We start from the raw sequence: 19,501 nt of genomic DNA on the forward strand, positions 1-19,501 counted from the left end.
GTTTCAACCAGAAGATGTGAAAGATTTAATGAACTTGATGGATAAAATACAACTGCAATAAACAATTAATTTAAAGAAGGACAAGTTTCGCTTTTAGCCCATTGCCTGCATGACAAGACCCACAAATGAGAACTGGAACTACATTTGCCAGACGTTTGGTAACCCAACGAAACAAACATACCTATATACCAGACCAGGACAATGACGAAACCCCAACCACACACAATAAGGCATCCTTTAGTCGAGACTAAGAGTCTCTCGGATTTTGCCCAATTAAAATTCGTCAAGTTTGTTAGTTACACCATCGTTTGCAGAAGCTCCTTGCATAAGCAAATCTTCTAAGATCTCTATCTACATCAGCGGCGGATTGGATGTCAAAATCGGCCCAGACATTTCTAAACATTACATTTCGTAAATTGTATATCGTTAGATGGGTCTCCAATTATATGCCTATCTGTTCTCAAAATCATTATGTGTTTTTTTTTTATGACGTATCGATAACTGTATGCATGCTCTATAATACTCTATATCTGGGCCCTAAAGGATGAAGCCTACTAATAGCACTGTCTACGGATGTAGGCTATTCATTATTTTGAAAATGTGTGAGATTAAATTAGTATTACACTGTAGTCTGTGGACAATGTATTTAACTTGACGCTCATATAGCCGTTATATAAGAGAATATTATAAAACCTTTAACAATTTTATGCGTGCCATAGTGGCATTCATGAGACCCTTTAGGCCCATTTGAGTTCCTGCCCACCGGGCATTTGCCCAAGTGCCCATATAGCCAGTCCGCCCCTGAATTTTACATTAATCAACAATGACTTGTATACCCCCAGCAAATAAACAACGCCTTTATCCTCGAGGGAAAATTGTTACACTTTTTCTTAACCCTGCCCGGGCTTGAAATCATTCGCATTATTATTTGTTTGCATGGTTCATTCTTTGCGCAGTTAAAAACAAAACAACACAAGCTACTAAAAATAGCGAAAAGAAATGTCGTTTCGTCGTGGTGCCCTGTGGCACAATACCAATTATACGCGTTGGTCGCGCTGAAGTGACGTCACACCATTCAACGCCGCAGAGGAGATTGACAAATAGTTTACAAACAAGCTTTTTTTTATGAAAACAAAGACTCAAACAAAACGCCCGCTTGTAAATGATCTGAGACCCACGTAAGGACCGGAAAAGTGTGACAAACACTTCGGGCAGTCTGCTGCGTCGAAGAAAGTCTTGATGAGAAAGGTAAACTTGACTATTATAATCTATTTATCTAGATCTAGGCTTAGACTCTGGTCTCTATAATTATAGTTACTATAGTACAGTCTGAGTCTCTACATTACATTTACATAGATTCTAGATCTAAACAAAATTTAATAAAATACTCTGAAATACACAAAGATAAAGGCACATTCCTCGTCCCATATGCTAGGACAAATTTGTACAAACACTCCTTCTTCCCTAGTGCTATTAGAGCATGGAATGGGTTGCCTGAGCTAGCCAGGAAAACCAGTGACTTGGCTGAATTTAAGTCATTGGTTAATATGCATGACTAAATGCATGACGCGTAGGACGTAATCATCTTCTTTTTTGAAGTAACGTCTATATTATATAAGATAAGATAAGATAGATGATCACGAGTAGCCTAGCCTACATCTATGATCTTCTTATCTTATAAGTCGTCTAAGTCTAGATCTATAGATATGGCTAGAACTAGATTAGAACAAGATGTAGATCTAAACTTTATCTAGAAATCTATCGTATCTATTATCAATGTTCTTATTTTAGTCTTATTTTATCTTATATATTACAGACGTTATTTCAAAAAAGAAGATAACCATAATACGATCTACGTCCTACGCATTTCATGTAATCTAGTCACGCATGTTATTTTACTCTCCTGTACTAGACTATAGAATATATTTAGAGTCTAGATCTAGTTGAGCTATATTAAGATCTAGATCTAGTTATAAACTAATCTATGTAAAGCTATTGATACCTCGATATAATCTAGATTTATTTATAGTATATAGTAGTAGTGCAGTAGCGGCCTTAGTGGATGGTAAGTGGGGCAACCGCCGCAGACCCAGCGCCTTAAGGGGGCCCGCGATCGGAGATTTTATTGTCACCAACTTCGAAAACTTATCTGTTCTCATAAACTAGGACTTGTTACTCAATATTTTCCCAGTATCTTTATGTATGCTACCAATTACCATTGAAGTTATTGAAGCTCTTAACTCTTTCTCTCCTCACCGACGATACAAACGTTGATTCCTCCAGAATGTGGTAAATAATTACGGAGAGAAAGAGTTAACATACATTTTTGCTTTGAAAATATCGTTCAGTTTAGGTAAAGACAACATCTAATGATCCGCGGATTCTAAGAGGCTATTCATCGTTTAACAGTTCAATTAAAATTAATAAACAAAATACACACAGTGTTTTCTTGACTTACGTGGGTGATACGTTCTAAGACCGCACGCTAAGGTCATATTTTCGCGGTATTTAATTTCATATACGTACACTATTTTCTGATATAAACAGTATATCACGGGACCACCAGGACATCGCCAAACACTTAAAATCCCTAGATAACCATTTCCCATTTCATTAATAACTTTTACATGCTGCTCCTTTTAAAAACTCATTAAATGTTCAGTAATTTTTTAAAGTATCATATAGCACCATGGGCGTAGCCGGGGGATGGGGTGTTCAACCCCCCCCCCCCCGAAATGAAATCCCCCTCCATAGGGGGGGGGGGTGTCTCAGTTTAGTGACTGATCTTTTGCTTTAATTTTGTTTATTTTAGGTGAAATTTCAATACTAAACCATCACTCGCCCAAGCACAGCCAAGGAGGTTTTGAGTTTAAAACCCCCTACCAGGGAGTTTTGAGTTTAAGGCCCCCTACCAGGGATTCAGAGTTTAAAACCCCCTACCAGAGTTTTTGAATTTAAAACCCCCTACCAGACCCTCTAACACTGTAACTCTTGTGATGAAAGTTAAATTAATTAATCAGCGAAAGCACCTTGCCTATATAAAAGCTATTTAAAAAAAAAAACACGTTATTTTGAAGCCCAGTCCACATTTGGTTTCGTCTCGTCTCGTACATTCTGTTCTGTTGTTAAATTCTTCTTATCTTATAAAATACAGACGTTACTTCAATAAAAAAAAAAAAGAAGAAGATGATTGCATCTAGTCATGCATACTAACCAAATTTAGACACACACAAAAAATATGCTTTAGTCACATAAGCACAGCGTTGTCGTCAGATTTGAGAGCGCTGAGGCTATTTTGGAACTTGATTGAATGGATTTAAGCAAGTAGAGACAAAGAAAAAAATATCAGAAACCTTTTATTTGGCTTTATAGGCCTTTTTTTTTGTAAAACTATGCTAATGTAAGCGCCGTTGAAGTCAGAAAATGTATTTTTACCGCTCCAGAATGTAACAGCGAGCTGTCCAGGCCCGTATTTCTTTTTTCGTGGGGGAGGGGGGGGGGCGTCCGAAGTAAAAGGTTGAGAAAAACAAACTAGAAAGCAGTGGCGTAGCTAGGGTGGGAGAGGAGGGGGGAATTCGAAAATCCCCCCGGGCCCCAAAATGAGGGAAGCCCCCATTTGTTTTTAATATTAAATATTACGCAAAATGCTGGGGCCCCCAAAGAGCTTAAGCCCCCGGGCCCCCAAAATGATGGAAAATTCCTAGCTACGCCCCTGCTAGAAAGAAATCTTTTAGTGAGTGAACATTCTTCATAACTCAGACCATGTCCCCATTGAATATCTTGGCCTTCATAAATATGAAACTGCCAAGCTGCATCTGTCTTAAAGTGTTTGATAGGTCCATTTCATCTTCGGTTATTTTGTCTGCAGGAACCCTGTTCAAGACAACCTGATCCAGCAAGATGCCTCTTGAGACCTTCGCCGTCAAGGAAAGCAATAGCTCATCCTGTCCCGGTACCCCAACGAAAAACTCGTCTTCAGCTATGGCCCAAGCCATGAACGTCGCCATGAGCTCCGTGCCGTCTCGCATCTCGTGCCGCGTCCGAAACGCCGGGAGGGAATACTTGCAACACAATGAGACCTGCCAGTGGATACAGTTTATGACCGAGGACACTCCTGACCTGTCCGACAGGAAAAGACTCCGCCCTGGATCAGGCAGAAACAACCACATTTTCGGTGAGGCCAAGCCGGATCCAAAAGAGGAAGTGTATAACCACGAGGCTGCACTCCTGGAGGCGAAGCCTATTGAAAGCCCCGTGAAAACGGCGGAAGTGACAGTAAGTGAGGCCCAGCTGAATGTAAGTCTTGACACTGTCCTCGTCTGCTGCGAGAAACCGAAACCAACGCCCGAGATTTCGCTTTCAATGCCAGCTGTGCCGGAACCACCAAAGCAGGTGCCCCAACCTCAAATTCCTAACATCGATGAGTACCAACATTCAGTGAAACATCTTGTCAAGTCTCGAAGGTTAAAGGTCAGTATTTCAACACACTAAGCATTACGTAGCAGGTTATAATCTGTAACTACTATTATGTACTTGTTGCCTTAAACTTAGTAAAACTACTGTTACTTGATACTTGCTACCTTTATCTATTCTTATACATTAACAGATGTTCTCTTAAAAAAGGAGAATAGTTGAAATATTGTATCTCTAAGTTAGTCGTGTATGTTGATTAGAGGCTTACATTCTGGTTCATTGTTTTGTTCTGGTTGATTCGGTAACCTCTTCCAGGCTCTGATGGCACTAAGGAAGAAGGGGCTTTTGTTTGATTACCAGTTACTACATAACAAGAGATTTCAGTTTGAAATCTAAAATCAGATAGTGTTTTGTTGTAAATGTTTTCAAAGTCGAAATGAAATGGGTGGACCTCATTCACCAACCGTAAACAAACAACATTGAGTCACGTGCTTCTCTATCTCTTCTATACCAATTACGATCTAATTTTAATCAACAAGGATTATCACGTGACCGTTTTTATTTCGTTGTTTTATCAATATTATCACGTGACAGTTTTTATTTCGTTGTTTTATCAATGTTATCACGTGACAGTTTTTATTTCGTTGTTTTATCAATGTTATCACGTGACAGTTTTTATTTCGTTGTTTTATCAATGTTATCACGTGACAGTTTTTATTTCGTTGTTTTATCAATGTTATCACGTGACAGTTTTTATTTCGTTGTTTTATCAATGTTATCACGTGGCAGTTTTTATTTCGTTGTTTTATCAATATTATCACGTGACAGTTTTTATTTCATTTGTTTTATCAATGTTATCACGTGACAGTTTTTATTTCGTTGTTTTATCAATGTTATCACGTGACAGTTTTTATTTCGTTGTTTTATCAATATTATCACGTGACAGTTTTTATTTCATTGTTTTATCAATGTTATCACGTGACAGTTTTTATTTCGTTGTTTTATCAATGTTATCACGTGACAGTTTTTATTTCGTTGTTTTATCAATGTTATCACGTGGCAGTTTTTATTTCGTTGTTTTATCAATATTATCACGTGACAATTTTGTATTTCATTGTTTATCAATATTATCACGTGACAGTTTTTATTTCGTTGTTTTATCAATATTATCACGTGACAGTTTTTATTTCGTTGTTTTATCAATATTATCACGTGACAGTTTTTATTTCGTTGTTTTATCAATATTATCACGTGACAGTTTTTATTTCGTTGTTTTATCAATATTATCACGTGACAGTTTTTATTTCGTTGTTTTATCAATATTATCACGTGACAGTTTTTATTTCGTTGTTTTATCAATATTATCACGTGACAGTTTTTATTTCGTTGTTTTATCAATATTATCACGTGGCCGTTCGTAAAGGTGAATATGGTCCATTGCACAAAAGTTATCTGCTTTAAGCAGAGATTTTTTATTAAGTTGAAGCTATCGGTGATTCTAAGTCTCCAGGAGCCGACCCAGTAGTTGATAATGAGCGTGCAATGCAGGAGAATGAAAGAATTGACATTTGATAGCAAAATGGCTAATGATTCATTCTCTGCACATCGCCTACACAAGACTAGAGCCGCCCCTGATAAGTCAGCCCCTCTCAAGGAGTGCATACTTATCCACTCACTCACAAGATGTTATCTAGTCTGTGTTGTGATCTCAAGAATTCCAATTTAATCTAGTTTTATTGAAAACTAAATAATGCCTAGTTCCAGACATTAGAAACATTCAGACATTGAGCAGCGGTGGACGTAGATCTATCAGCCACAAGTGCGAAGTATCAAAGCGAATTCTTTGAATGAATGTAGCTCATGAACTGAACATTGTAAATGAAATCAAGCAATTGGCGAAGTATCATAGGGAATTCTTTGAATGAATGTAGCTCATGAACTGAACATTGTAAATGAAATCAAGCAATTGGCCGCCTTCATTCGCGACTACGGAACATTTCATATAAATGAGATCAATGCCTGGCCATTATCTATGGCCGGAACGGTAACGCCTACACAGCAGATCCCCTCTTTTCCTCGCAACTGATGTGTCCATGTTTGTGTATCGCTGCAAGGTAGCAGAAGTTTGAATTAAGTTTTCCTTCTACTAGACAGGTAACCAGCCAAGTTAATGAACCTCTTCTGCCCGAACGATTTATATTGAGATCTATTAAGTGCTTATTAAATTACTAATATATATATCTAAACTTTGATTTGCAGTTGATTCTAATTATCTATTCGATATATGGAATACAAGCTCTAGTAATAGCACATTAACGGTAGTTATATGAAAGGTCCATGGAAGCAAAGGATTCTCAAGACTTAATTTTTTTTTATTTTTTGACATTCACAGGGGTGTGTGGCTAACACTTGCGCCTTGCGAGACGAGGGAACTATTGGCAGTTTGATTTGGCAGACGGACATGACTAAACATCCACTTCACAAGAGCCCCCCTTACCTCTACAGTAAGTAGGCGTTAATTTGCGCGAGATATTGTCACGAGACTATATCACGAGATCTTGTTGTGTGTGTTGAATGAATGCTGGGAAACATGTTGAGAGATGCAACTCCCATAGAAAGTTCGTTATTGGCAGGAAGTTGAGATAAAATATCATTTAAACATTTTCAACTAGATTTAAAGTAGATCTAATACACAAATAATAAAATAACAAAACACGAATTATAATATGTAGATAGTTAGTAGGCCCTATAATAAGTTTACGATATAAGACCTATAAGTATAAAGGTAAAAAAAAAAAGTGGAGGGAGTTTGATACGCTAAATGTCACAGCCAGTCACAACACCCCTACGACGAATGTCAAGGGACAGATGATGATTATGATTTTATAAGGGTACCAGAGGTCGGGCAAATGGAGGATTTGACCTCCCTCCTACAGAAATTGGTCTAAAATGTAAAAATGTTCGGCTTTTGTTTACTGCAATATCAACCAATCGAATTCTCTCTTCGATGTTCTGGTTTAAGCACACGAGCTCACTTTACAAAAGCTGAACGATACCAAGTACATGAGATTGTATTTGCAGATTTTAAAACTTTTTCGAAAGAAACTCTGCGAGAGTATTTGCTGTTGAACACTCGGTGGGCAAGAGAAGCTCTTTACTGACTCAATGAGAAGCATTCTTCCCACGAGGTACAATTTGAAGAACAATAGAGTCGGAGAAAATGTCTAAGCAATATTTCTCAGAAGACTCTTCGAGTTCCATATGAATACTTTGTTCTTATCAATTACAGACGTTCGTTCAAAAGAGAATATAATAACGTCCTACGTCCTGTCTTAATCTAGTGCATGTTAATTAGAGACTTAAAGTCTGTTTAGTCAATGGTCTTCTTGACTGTTCAGCAAATCTATGTTCTCGTATACAGGAACATCTAGTAGTCGGGTAAGGTGGATTATCAGTTAGTTTGCTTATTGTGACTGTATTGATTATCCTTTGTTTTTACCGCACTTTGACCGTACAGGAAGAATACAGCACATGGGCGATAATGAAGAGCTTATCAACAGCACCCAAAACCAATGCAAAGAGCACCATGATGTCAGCCGGGACAACGATTGGTCAGATGAAGTATCGGTGTTAGAAAGGTCGCCCTAGGTCTTAAGCTGGAGAGATCACCCCCCACAGTCACCCAAGGCGTCTCAAGTTGGTGTTGTTGACAACATCTGAAAAATGAATCCATCAAAAACCGAATGTTGGCAGTACAGGCCTATTTTTTTATGTTTAACCATCAGGATATAACAATTGTAAAAAAAGAAAAGCAACTAACTCTTTAAAATGAAAATTGAGAAAAGCCATAAAGTTGTAAATGTGTTTTGTTTGTAGCTTTTGTATGTCTGAAACAAATATTACATTTACATACAGTCGAGTCCCGTTTATTGGACCACCACTTAGACCAATTGCTTATTTGGGCCGAATTTCAGAGTAGTGAGACATTCATGTAGTAAATGGTTGTTTAATTGGACCAGCGAAATGATCAAGTCCAGAAGGGGTCCTATTGTATAAAGCATATAGGCCTACATACAATATAGTATGCCTTCACTGTCTTGGTCAAAATACATTTACACAAGGTTGTTCCCTATCTTAATAATGTATTGATTTCTCACAGAATAAACTACAGTCAATCAAGTCAAATAAATAATCAATCTATAAAACAGGAAAACTAAAAGTTTTAAATACTATCCCACACCAAGACAATCTATAACAGGAAATCAAAGTTGTTTTCTTAATATCACCCGAACCTACACTAATATAAAACGAACAATACATTAAGACGTTAAAAGCTTAGTCTATGACAACATTCAACAACAGTTAAAGGACCTCATTCACCAATCGTAAACAAACATCTAGTCACGTGATCTTATTGATAAAACAATGGAAAAAAAACTGTCACGTGACAACCATCATGAATTAAACATGAGATCGTAAATTATATAGAAGAGATAAAGCACCACGTGGCTAAATGTTGTTTGTTTACGATTGGTGAATGAGGTCCAATGAAGTGATGAGTTTATTGAAGATGATGTCAATTCCTTGTCATAGTATTTCATTAGTGGGTAGCTCCACTCCAATACCATTTTTCCTTGGGGTTTTCTCCCAAAGATGAAAATTATTACATGACTATTGCTATAAGGTTCATCCCTTTTTTAAAGGTTGATGCTGGTTTCGGTTCGGCCCCGGTATTGATTTCTCTTGTATCATATCTGGCGGGTTTTCCCCATCCGCCGCCTGGGGTAATGATTCAATATGCAAAAGTCACCCATCGATATACAGTGGAGGGAGCACGAAGACAGGGTCGTCCAAAGAAAAGCTGGCTGGACAATGACAACGTGAACGAATGGACAGGCCCCTTGATAATCTACCAAGATCAGCAGACGGCCGAGAAGAGGGGAGGGATTTGATGACGCGAACTGTCACAGCGCCCCCTACGACGGAAGTCAAGGAACAGAGGAGGACGAACATCAATTATATTTGTCCTGGAGAACCAATAGTTTGCCGCATTTTATTTTTTGGTCTCCTCTTGGACTGTGTAGAAGAGTGTAAGTGTTGCTGAGTTACACATGACTCTATTCTAGAATATTCACTCAATTTTTTAAACATTTGAAACTAGAGTCTTTTCTTTGAGGTGGGAATCTTTTCTTCATAACTTCCACATGAATGTACAATAAAAACTTGGGAGACGGATACATTAATGAAACAAAAGCAAATCAATCCTTAGTTGTACAAGTCATTTATTAGTTGACCAGACATCAGTAATACAGTGGTGACACAGAAAATCAAATGCTATGATGAGTACCGGTACATGAATACAAACTGTCTAAGATTGTCCATCAATTTTTTTTTTTACAAGACAACGCAACAAAAAAAAAAAATCCAATCAAAATTAAAAATAAACATCTAGAACTACATAATGGAGCTAATCAAAAATTCTTTTAAGCTTAAGATAAAAAATCTTATCCAAATAAATAGAATCTTTAAAAAAAACAAAAACGAATCACTCATCCAACTAATCAACTAAAAATTTCAGTTCACTGGCCAGTTTTTATTCCAGTTTCATTCACCCAGATTATAATTAGAATAAAATTACACTAAATTATACGGTTGTGATTTCTCGTTCTATCATATCATTCTATGTTCAATACAGTCCGATAAAAATGCACTAAATTGAATACAAACCTAAATCTAGCTTCAAATGAAATAATCATTTATGCAAGACAGCAATACAGGAGCATTTAAAAAACACTAAGTACATTTCATACCATACACACTGGCAACTCCTGAGTACATCAAAATCTGGCCATGATACAGCCAACATGTCACATGTGCAAACCAGTTTCATTTTTAGCGTGAAACAAATAAGACCGCATTAACATAAAAAAATATATTTGAAGAGCTTATGAACAAAATTGTGTAGCTAAATAAAGGCAACAATTAGTCATTGACTTCTAGATCTAGAACAGAGTACACAAAGTTGGTCTAAGCACCAGGTCCCTACAAGAAATTGTGAATCTAAAAAAAAAAAATGTCCGATGTCTTATCTCTGACATTGCCAAAGTTAGAGTAGTACTTCAATACTAACATAACTCACTGTCTTCGCACGCCAGGGCCGGCCTTACAAATTACGGAGCCCAATTGAATGGATGCTTTCAAGGCTCCTCTTCTAATTTTTTTTTGTTACAATAACAACTATTACTATTAATTAGATCATTATATCAAAATTTACTATACAACATGCATAGGAAGCAACACTAAAATACAATAGGCGCCAGTAAGTTAATTTAATCGGTAAAATATAGCCTAAGCATGGCTCTGTCACCCATTCATTTCCAGACTATATTCTTGTTTATTTTGCCATGGACCCCTCCCATTTTTTTCTTACTGATAATAACATAACGTTAGCAATGATAGACACTCCACACACAATACATTCCAATAAAGCCTAGTCCATAGATAAAATATTTCTGGTGGTAGGGTAGTCCCACTCTAGCTCCAGTTCATGTTGGACATCTAAAGCAGACAAAGCCAAATGAAGATTCGTAAATATTACATTTATGTTTATATGGTGTATGGTAATTCGTTTAAACGCTTGTTTTTAATTAATTGAAGAATTAATTTTGAAATTAAAAAACCACTTAGCATGGTGAATATTAGGTATAGTGCAAAGATTACATTAAAAAAAACAACATTTCTACCTAAGATTTGCACCCAGGAAAGATTGTACACACTTTTTTTTCAATCTTACAATGGGCAAGAATACTTAAGGAAATAAACCCAATTTCTACCTAAGATTTGCACCCAGGAAAGATTGTACACAACATTTTTTTTCAACCTTACAATAGGCAAGCACACTGACCCAACTACATCTTGACTGGACGGGTGGAGGCAGCGTAACTAAACAAAAATATTTTCAAAATAGTGCTTAAAATATACATTCTGTACATGTGTATAATAAAGCATTCCTTATACCATGATACAATCAAGTTATTAATCAACAAACATGAGGTGATTAAACTATTTAGACAATGAAACAAGCATACCAGTACTTTTAGAGCTGCCAACTAAGAAACAAACAATTACAAAATAAGCAGTAGTTGGCAACTGCTGTCAGGTTATCCAGTTATATCAAAGTTTGCCTATCAAACAAATGTTGAAAAATATGCCAACTTGTCAACACCAATGCAACTAAAGTCAATGCTTTCATTTGAGCAGGAGAAACAAGAAGCAACTTGAACCTAGTGCCAACCATTAGTGGACTACTTAGGCCAAGCTTTGTACTTCAATAATATACAAATGTCACTAATCTTGTTCAGCGTTAACTTCTTAGTTCAAAATAGCCATGTAGAAGACTGGTTCCTTTAAATAGCATACATTAAATAGAAGGAACATGGCTGAATGGTAAATCACTTGGGTTCAGAACCAGGGGTCCATGGTTCGAATCCTGGGATTTTTAATTTCGGGATCTTCAGGCGCCTCTGAGTCCACCAAGCTCTAATGGGTACCTGACATTAGCTGGGGTAAAGTAAAGGCGGTTGTTCATTGACCTGACCACATGATGCCCTTGTTAACCATGGGCCACAGAAACAGATGACCTTTACATCATCTGACCTACTTTACTTTTATATATTATATTATTATAGCAATGGTAAGTTAAAACCTAAATTTAAAAAAAAAAATCATTCAGTTTCTTTCAAGATTTAAACTACAATCTAGATCTAACAATAAGAAGCAATGTTGATATGTCAAGATTGGCTCAAAAGTCATAGTCAATAAAAAATAATTATTGCAAATAATTTAGTTTTGATGTATGAATGCAAAATATAATATGGTCTTAGTTCTTTATTTAGATTATTTACATTCTTAAAACTAAATGCATGACGCGTAGGACATAATCATCTTCTTTTTTGAAGTAACGTCTGTATTATATAAGATAAGATAAATATAAATTTTTTTATTTTTTTTTGGCGGCTGAGCTAAGGCATACCAACCATTGTGTTTCTCACGATTGATAAAAATAGCATGAAAAATAAGCTAATAAACTGTCATTGGATAGTCTATAATTTTCTATGACTCTAAACCAAAATATTGTGTTCAGAGTTTTGGAACAGCATTGAGTTGAGTCCATTATCAACTCTTCTGGGTATCTGACATTTACAGTAAAAATCCCTTTTAGACCTTGTGATCTATAAGGCAGAGGATGTAAAGCTTATATGTTTCTAAAGCTGACACTTAATACAGGTATCACAAGGCAAGCACATTGACAAGCAGCCTCTACTTTCCCCAACTCATGTCTGGTACCCATTAAAGTTTAGTGGACTCAGGGGCATCCCAAAAAATCCATGAAATTCAAAATCCCAGTCTTACTGTGATTCAAACCAGAGACGTCCTCGGTTCCAAAACAAAGCATTTTACCAACAGCCACTTTTCCACTACGGTGTGACATTTGTTGATAAAGATAAAAATGGTTGGTCATCGTGCTGATAACATAGTATCCTCATTAACAAAATACTACAGAAACAAAATCAGATGTCTAATGGAAATTTACTGATTGTCTGCATGAACAAACTGCTTATTCAAAAAACTAACTAATAATATGAAAGTGTTGAGTTTAAAAGTTAATAAATACCATTCAAAGAGTAAATCTGATTGTTGAGACATTTTATTGGTAAATGAACAAATATTTCATTTTTTATGCTAATGTATGATACTCATTCTGAAACTAATGTAAATACATACAGTAAATACATACATAATAACAATGCAGCTTGTAGGAACAGGAGGCATTAGGAGAAAAAAATATGGCTGCAGAAAAATGTGAGCGGTAATGAGTTTTGATTGACTTACAAGCTTCAGACCTTCCTTCAGAGATAGAGATAACTCTGTCCTACACTGCTGCAGGGTTTGAACTCAGGACCATTGTGATGGTCAAGCGCATAGCAGATGACCATACAACCATACAGTTTTGAAACAAGGTAATACAAAAACAGAGAAATAATCATGTGTTAGAGTAGATAATGGGCTGAGCAAACTGACTAGGACACATTCAATTATTTAGTCAAAATGACGCTGGAGCAAAAAAACAGATGACAAATTTAAAAAAAAAATTAAATTATTTAACCAAAGAAAGAGTTACTAAGGCTAGATGAGTGACAAGTGTAGAAGACATGATTTAACAAGAGCATCAAATTGACAACAACTGAGTTCAGAAATCAAGTAAGTTACAGAGAAGTTCAATGAACGGCTGATCAAATAGTTTTTAAGACAAGTAACAACCAACGGCTGGTCTCCAAACAAAATTCAACATTAAAAAGAGGTGATCATCATGATCTGTCACGTCAAGTGACTTAACTACATTTGCCGATAAATTACAAATACATAAAGTAATGCTCAATAATGTCAAAACTAAATCTTAAGTTGTGTAGCCTTCTAAGAAATTCAAGTTATAAATAAATTATTTCTTAGTAAAATAAAATATTGTAGACTAAAAATGGTGGAAACGAAACGGTTATAATCCCACTTTTACTTATACAAATAAGTATATAATAATTATATTACAAAAACAGTTGGGACTATTTAAAAATAAAACTTCTCTTTGTGCCAGATTGTCTTTGAATTTGACATAATAACATAAAAACAACAGATGTAATAAAAAAAAAGAAAAGAACAATCACAGCCTAAGGTAAACCACAGAGACTCTTGATCAAATTATAGGTTATAAGTGTAAAATATCTTTGTCATCGGTACATAGTGTGATTCTAACAATGCTAAACCTCAAAAAAAAAAATCTTCCAAGAAAACATTTTAATATGCCTCAGAAATAAAAATTTTCATTGTTACTGGAAGCTGGCAATATTTGCCATTGCTGTGGAAAACAGTAGAATGCGACGCAGTGACACGGATCAGTTAACAGGGCAAAAGAAGACTGCTGTCACAATGACATTGCTGGAGATTTTTATATGGAAGTTAACCAATAAATAGCACGCTTTTTGGTGTAAAAAATAGGAAGTAGTGAGAAGTATCTTAAACCATTTCCTAAGTTTTGTGCAAGTTTAGCAGTATAGAATCCAAAGTCTAAGTTCTTTCACTAGTAACAATACGTCATTTTCATTATTTAGCTAGAAACAGAGTATTTCAATATGGCCTCTTTCATATTGCTTATTTTATTTTGTGTATTTCAAAATCTTTCCCAATGTTTCTATTTTTTCTTCAGCTTCCAATCTATCACCACCACATTTCTTCACATGGCTTTCTTTTCTTTCTTTCTGCATTTTATTGCTTACAGCATGTTACCAGGTCTTAAAAATAACAGTGAAAACAAAAGAGCAGATTAGCATGATTAAAGTTTAGTGTGAAAATCCCCAGTAGTTTTGCTTCTCAAATCTCCATAATAAGATTCATAATTTAGAGCTTAAAAACAATACTTTATGTTCTCTGGGGTTTAGCATTAAGAGAATCCCTCTGTGTATACATGTGTATATAATATGTATATAAAAAAAAACTGCTGACAGATTGATGACGGACTATTAAGTATAATATCATCACAAAAAACATATTCAACAGAAAACATTGTACTCTTACATCAGATTTGGAGGCCATCACAATAGGCTTTCATCATTTCTTACATAGGATAGTTGATAAGATGTGCAAATGACTCAAAGATCAATAGTCTGCTAAGCTGATTTCTTAGAGTGACAAAATGACATTTAAAAATGGTATTTCTGTGACATGAAGTAATAAATACATTACTATTAGTTTATATATATGTAAAAGAAAATGTTCAAATTTGAATTTTAGAATTAGATGCACTATTCAAGCATCTTTAAGAAACCACAACCATTTTTTTATCATTCCAAAAGTTCACATTAGACCTTACACAGGAGTTGTTATTTTTGGTTATTTTTTTATATACAGTAGCACTGTTTAGTTAGTTAATGAATTATATATGCATATAAATATTTTATAAAAACTACTTCAAGAACACATCGTCACTTAAGAAAAGTTTCTCAAGCCTTCAGTAGCTCCCTGTGAGTCAAAATCACATAGGTTTCTGACTATACCTCAACAGAATAACCAAAACCAGTGACTCATCAGGGCGTATCGATTGTCTTCTGAGACAGAGGGAGCCATATAAGCCTCAATACATTGCTAATTACTTCAATAGATTACTGACTACCTCAATATGCCAGGTACATTTTACATATTTTTAAAAAGGTATAAATCATACAACTTTGCTATGAACACAATTAAAATAAAAACATCAATGCTGTAACTAAGTTATGGTCTCATTGTGCAAAGACATCAGTGATGATATAAATATGTTAAGTACACAAAATTTAAATAGATCAACATCATGTATATATATATATATATGCTATGTACATATTGTTGAGAACATGGATATTGGTACGAAAATAGAACTTCAACAAAAAATTTAGGTATTAATGAAAGGTGTCTCACAATGTGTTGCGTCATTCATGAATTATAAACTAATGGCCTCACAATGTGTTGCGTCATTCATGAGTTATAAACTAAAGGCCTTTCCATTAAGCTACAACAAAAACATAATTGCTTTGTTTCTGTCCAGTGGTGGCTTTGATACAAGATTTTAAAATGTAACAAGATTAAAATGCCAGTGATAAGAACTAATTATGTTAAAATAACATTTCAAAGTGACCCAACTCAAAGGTTTGTTGTTGGCATTTTAAGATGTCTAAGCAATTTATTTGTAAGATAAAAACAGTTGTTTTTTGAAAATCCAGTGAGAGTATCCAATACAATGGTGAGAGTATCCAATACAATTCCATTATCGGGGAAAACAAATTTTAAAAGTTTTAATTAGATGTGAACAATAACTTAAAAATAGAAAAAAAAATATTCGACAGAATTAATTTTTGTGTGTGATTTCTTAACTCTTATGAAAAATCCTACCAGCAACTTTGTTCACCTTTGTTTCATTGGGTCACATGAACACATCTGTAACTATGGCTTTGAAGTTCAAATTAAAATAAGAGGGGGGGGGGGGGGGAGAGTCACAAACGCTAAGAGTTGATAAATAATGATCAAAACCGGGATGGTGTCAGTGGGATAGTGTGGGTGGGTTGGTGTGAGGGATAGTGTGAGTGGGTTGGTAAGTGTGTGAGAAATAGTAAGTGGGTTGGTGTAAAGGATAGTGTGAGTAGGTAGGTAAGTGTGTGAGACAGTGTGAGTAGGCTGGTAAGTGTGTGAGACTGTGAGTGGGTTGGTAAGTGGGATAGCGTCTCAGTGTGAATGTATGAGTGATATTTGTAAGTTTGACATATTTCAAAGTATTCTTTGGCACCTTGACTTTTACATTTAGAGACAACACACACACATATCAAGCCAAGTCACAAACACTTGTCTCACTCTCCACAGAAATAAATAGCTTTCCTAATGAAGGATTTCAACCACAAACTATTATGAATGTTACATTAGCCTCCCTTGAATGGTTAACTTGCACCTGCTAGATGGACTCATAGTATTTTCTCATTGCTAATTTTATGTTAGATCTGATTTTATTATGGTACAACTAGGAATTAATTATTTGTTTCATAGAAAGAGAAAGTTTTGACTTAGATACAATGACAAGACTAGTAAACACAAGACTAGGAATCTTGGGAAGAATAGTGTAATGTAGACTACTTTCGATGGCTATAGAGAGAGGCAGGTTTTATGAATGTAGAAATTTAGCTTCAACATTCGGTATCAGCGTCGATTAACTTATACTGTTGGCCTTTGGCCTGTGTTATTTGATTTCATTATTTGAGAGTTACCTCCATTTGACTTATCTGCATAAGACACAGCGTGGAAGTGCCTAACATTATACACTAGCACACTCTATAGATTCATGACTTATCTAATAATGTACAATCAAGTAGTTACACACAAAAAAGAACAGGGTACTATGACAAAGACTCTCACAGCCCTGACCTTTTGTCACGATGAAACAATCTAACAGCAGGGCTTTAAGTCCATCAGTTGGAAGCTATGGGAGCTTTTGTAAAGTAAAATGTAAAGTTCCCTTTTCAGACCTTGTGGGAGCTTTTAGTGAGGCTAAAAGAGCAAATGGGAAAACTGCGTACGGACTAGCAGCGAGGGCTAAGACAGCTAACAGAGGAAAGCTACCTAAAAACTTGCAGCAAGGGCTAAGACAGCTAACAGAGAAAAGCTACCTAAAAACTTGCAGCGAGGGCTAAGACAGCTAACAGAGGAACGCTACATAGGGAATTGTAGGTATTTAGGGATAAGACAGCTAACAGAGGAAGGCTACATAGTTAGAAAGATGCTTCAGAGGTAAGTCTGTTGATGTCAACTGAGGTTTATAAAACCAAGTAATAAATACAAAAAATTCTCAATCACATGAACCAGAACACAATGAGAGTTTGTTGAACAGAGAAATAGGTTATGACCAAAAAACCGGTAAGAAATGATAAAAAACATTCCAAAAATATATTTTACATTTGCAAGCAATCGGGCCAAATAAAAATCTACATGCCAAGACTCAAAAATAGTTAAAAAAAAATAAATCTGAATCTAACAAGCTTTAACAAAGCTTTGCCAAGTTGCCCAAATAGTGTACAGGTGGTCGCACACTAACAACATTATCTAATCATGTCCTGAACCAATCGAGCGTCACCAATGGGGAAAAGACATTTCAGGAAGTTTTATACAAAGCCTTTCCCCTGGGGGAAAGTAGACTTATTTACAAGAAAGCATTTAGTTAGTTGAGCTTGTGGGAAACAAATTATCCTTGTATTTAATTTTCTATTTAATCCAATTACGAATTCTATTTAATATGGTCGGCTGTTGTTGCGTCTACCTGAGAGGACTCACAGCCTGATGCAGTTGAGACAGTTACCAGTAGAACAAATGATGATAAAGAAGGCTTGGGAAGGGTTGATATGTCCAGCAGTTTAGGATTCCATTTTGGTGAGCACACAACGCTCATTTGATGTTTGAGTCTTGTGTCCCGTGCAAGAGGCTGTAAAATACACTGAGCTCATTGCTAGCCAGTTCTGTCGGGGGTCCAAACTCTTTCACTTCACCGTATTCTAAGACCAATACTTTGTCGTAGTTCATGATGGTTGATATGCGATGCTAAAGATGGAACAGACAAATGAAAACAAATAAAACACTAATCATCCTCAATTAATGAAACAAAAACCAAACATTACTATATCATTTAAGACCTGTCCACCCTATATCCAAATGTTTGTGTTTTAGCATGGGAAAACGAAATGTTAATTCATATATATATTTAAGGGAAAAATATATTTCACATTCACTAATAATAAAACATTAATTGTCAGCATTAATTGATTATATAATGGATATCACAATTTATAGTAATTACATGGAATACAGATAAAATTTTAAACTGGTTTTCTAAATGCTCTTTAAATTTATTTTCAGAGTATGATTCCTTAAAAAGACAGAGGATTTTTTTATTTTATATTATTTTAATCACTAAATGATCTTGTCAATTTGTATTTCTCAAACCAGCTAAAAAACCAGTTTAATACTAAATGTCAACCAAAAAGAGAACACATTGTATTGTATTCATCTTCTTTTTTGAAGTAACCTCTGTATTATATAAGATAAGAAGATATTGTAGCTATTACATATGTGAGTCAGCTGACAAGTAAATCTCCTGGACTCCAAAAAGAGAAGCCTCAGTAAGACTGGGCCTTTTAGCTTTGCAATTTTTAAAATGTCAGTGAACCCACCCACCTCTAATTATTTTCCATGACATTTGTTGGGGATAGTGAGGTGGTTGTCCAATGAGCTGGCCACATGACACCCTTCTTAACCATAAAAAAAAAAGAAACAGATAGCTTAACATCATCTACCCTAAAGGTCTAAAAGAGGAAATTTATTTTTATTACAAATGTTTAGTTTGTTACTATCATATATATATATCTTATAAAATACAGATGATGATGATTCATCCTATGCTGATTTATGTTTTTCATCGGACTTGAAGATTATTACATCCTAACCCAAACCTCCTGCAGGACGGGGG

The 19,501-nt window shown here is 35.4% G+C and overlaps 2 protein-coding genes across 5 annotated transcripts in view; one reads left to right on the top strand and one right to left on the bottom strand.

The window, feature by feature from the left end:
* The first annotated feature begins 1,051 nt into the window (after positions 1-1,051).
* On the top strand, positions 1,052-8,265 carry LOC106075115 (uncharacterized). The gene is made up of 4 exons (XM_013236031.2): positions 1,052-1,248; positions 3,869-4,470; positions 6,806-6,917; positions 7,931-8,265. Exons 2-4 carry the CDS (start codon positions 3,901-3,903, stop codon positions 8,059-8,061), a joined length of 813 nt encoding a protein of 270 aa, XP_013091485.2. The 5' UTR covers positions 1,052-1,248; positions 3,869-3,900; the 3' UTR covers positions 8,062-8,265.
* Positions 8,266-14,627: 6,362 nt separating this feature from the next.
* Positions 14,628-19,501, bottom strand: part of LOC106075114 (ATP-binding cassette sub-family C member 9-like) — a 36,568-nt gene continuing 31,694 nt past the window's right edge. For all 4 annotated transcript variants that reach the window (XM_056006324.1, XM_056006321.1, XM_056006323.1 and 1 more), the window contains one exon: positions 14,628-18,576. In XM_056006324.1, the coding sequence (XP_055862299.1) occupies positions 18,424-18,576 (153 nt within the window). In that variant the 3' untranslated portion in view covers positions 14,628-18,423. The remainder of the gene's footprint in view (positions 18,577-19,501) is intronic.

The sequence above is a fragment of the Biomphalaria glabrata genome, chromosome 12, assembly GCF_947242115.1.
Source record: "Biomphalaria glabrata chromosome 12, xgBioGlab47.1, whole genome shotgun sequence".
NCBI classification, from domain to species: Eukaryota; Metazoa; Mollusca; class Gastropoda; family Planorbidae; genus Biomphalaria; species Biomphalaria glabrata.

Excerpts from the sequence above, each read along its gene's own strand:
- LOC106075115 (XM_013236031.2), top strand. The coding sequence starts at position 3,901 with ATGCCTCTTGAGACCTTCGCCGTCAAGGAAAGCAATAGCTCATCCTGT. Across the intron at positions 4,471-6,805 it reads TCAAGTCTCGAAGGTTAAAG|GGGTGTGTGGCTAACACTTG; the intron begins GTCAGTATTTCA and ends TGACATTCACAG. Across the intron at positions 6,918-7,930 it reads GAGCCCCCCTTACCTCTACA|GAAGAATACAGCACATGGGC; the intron begins GTAAGTAGGCGT and ends TTGACCGTACAG.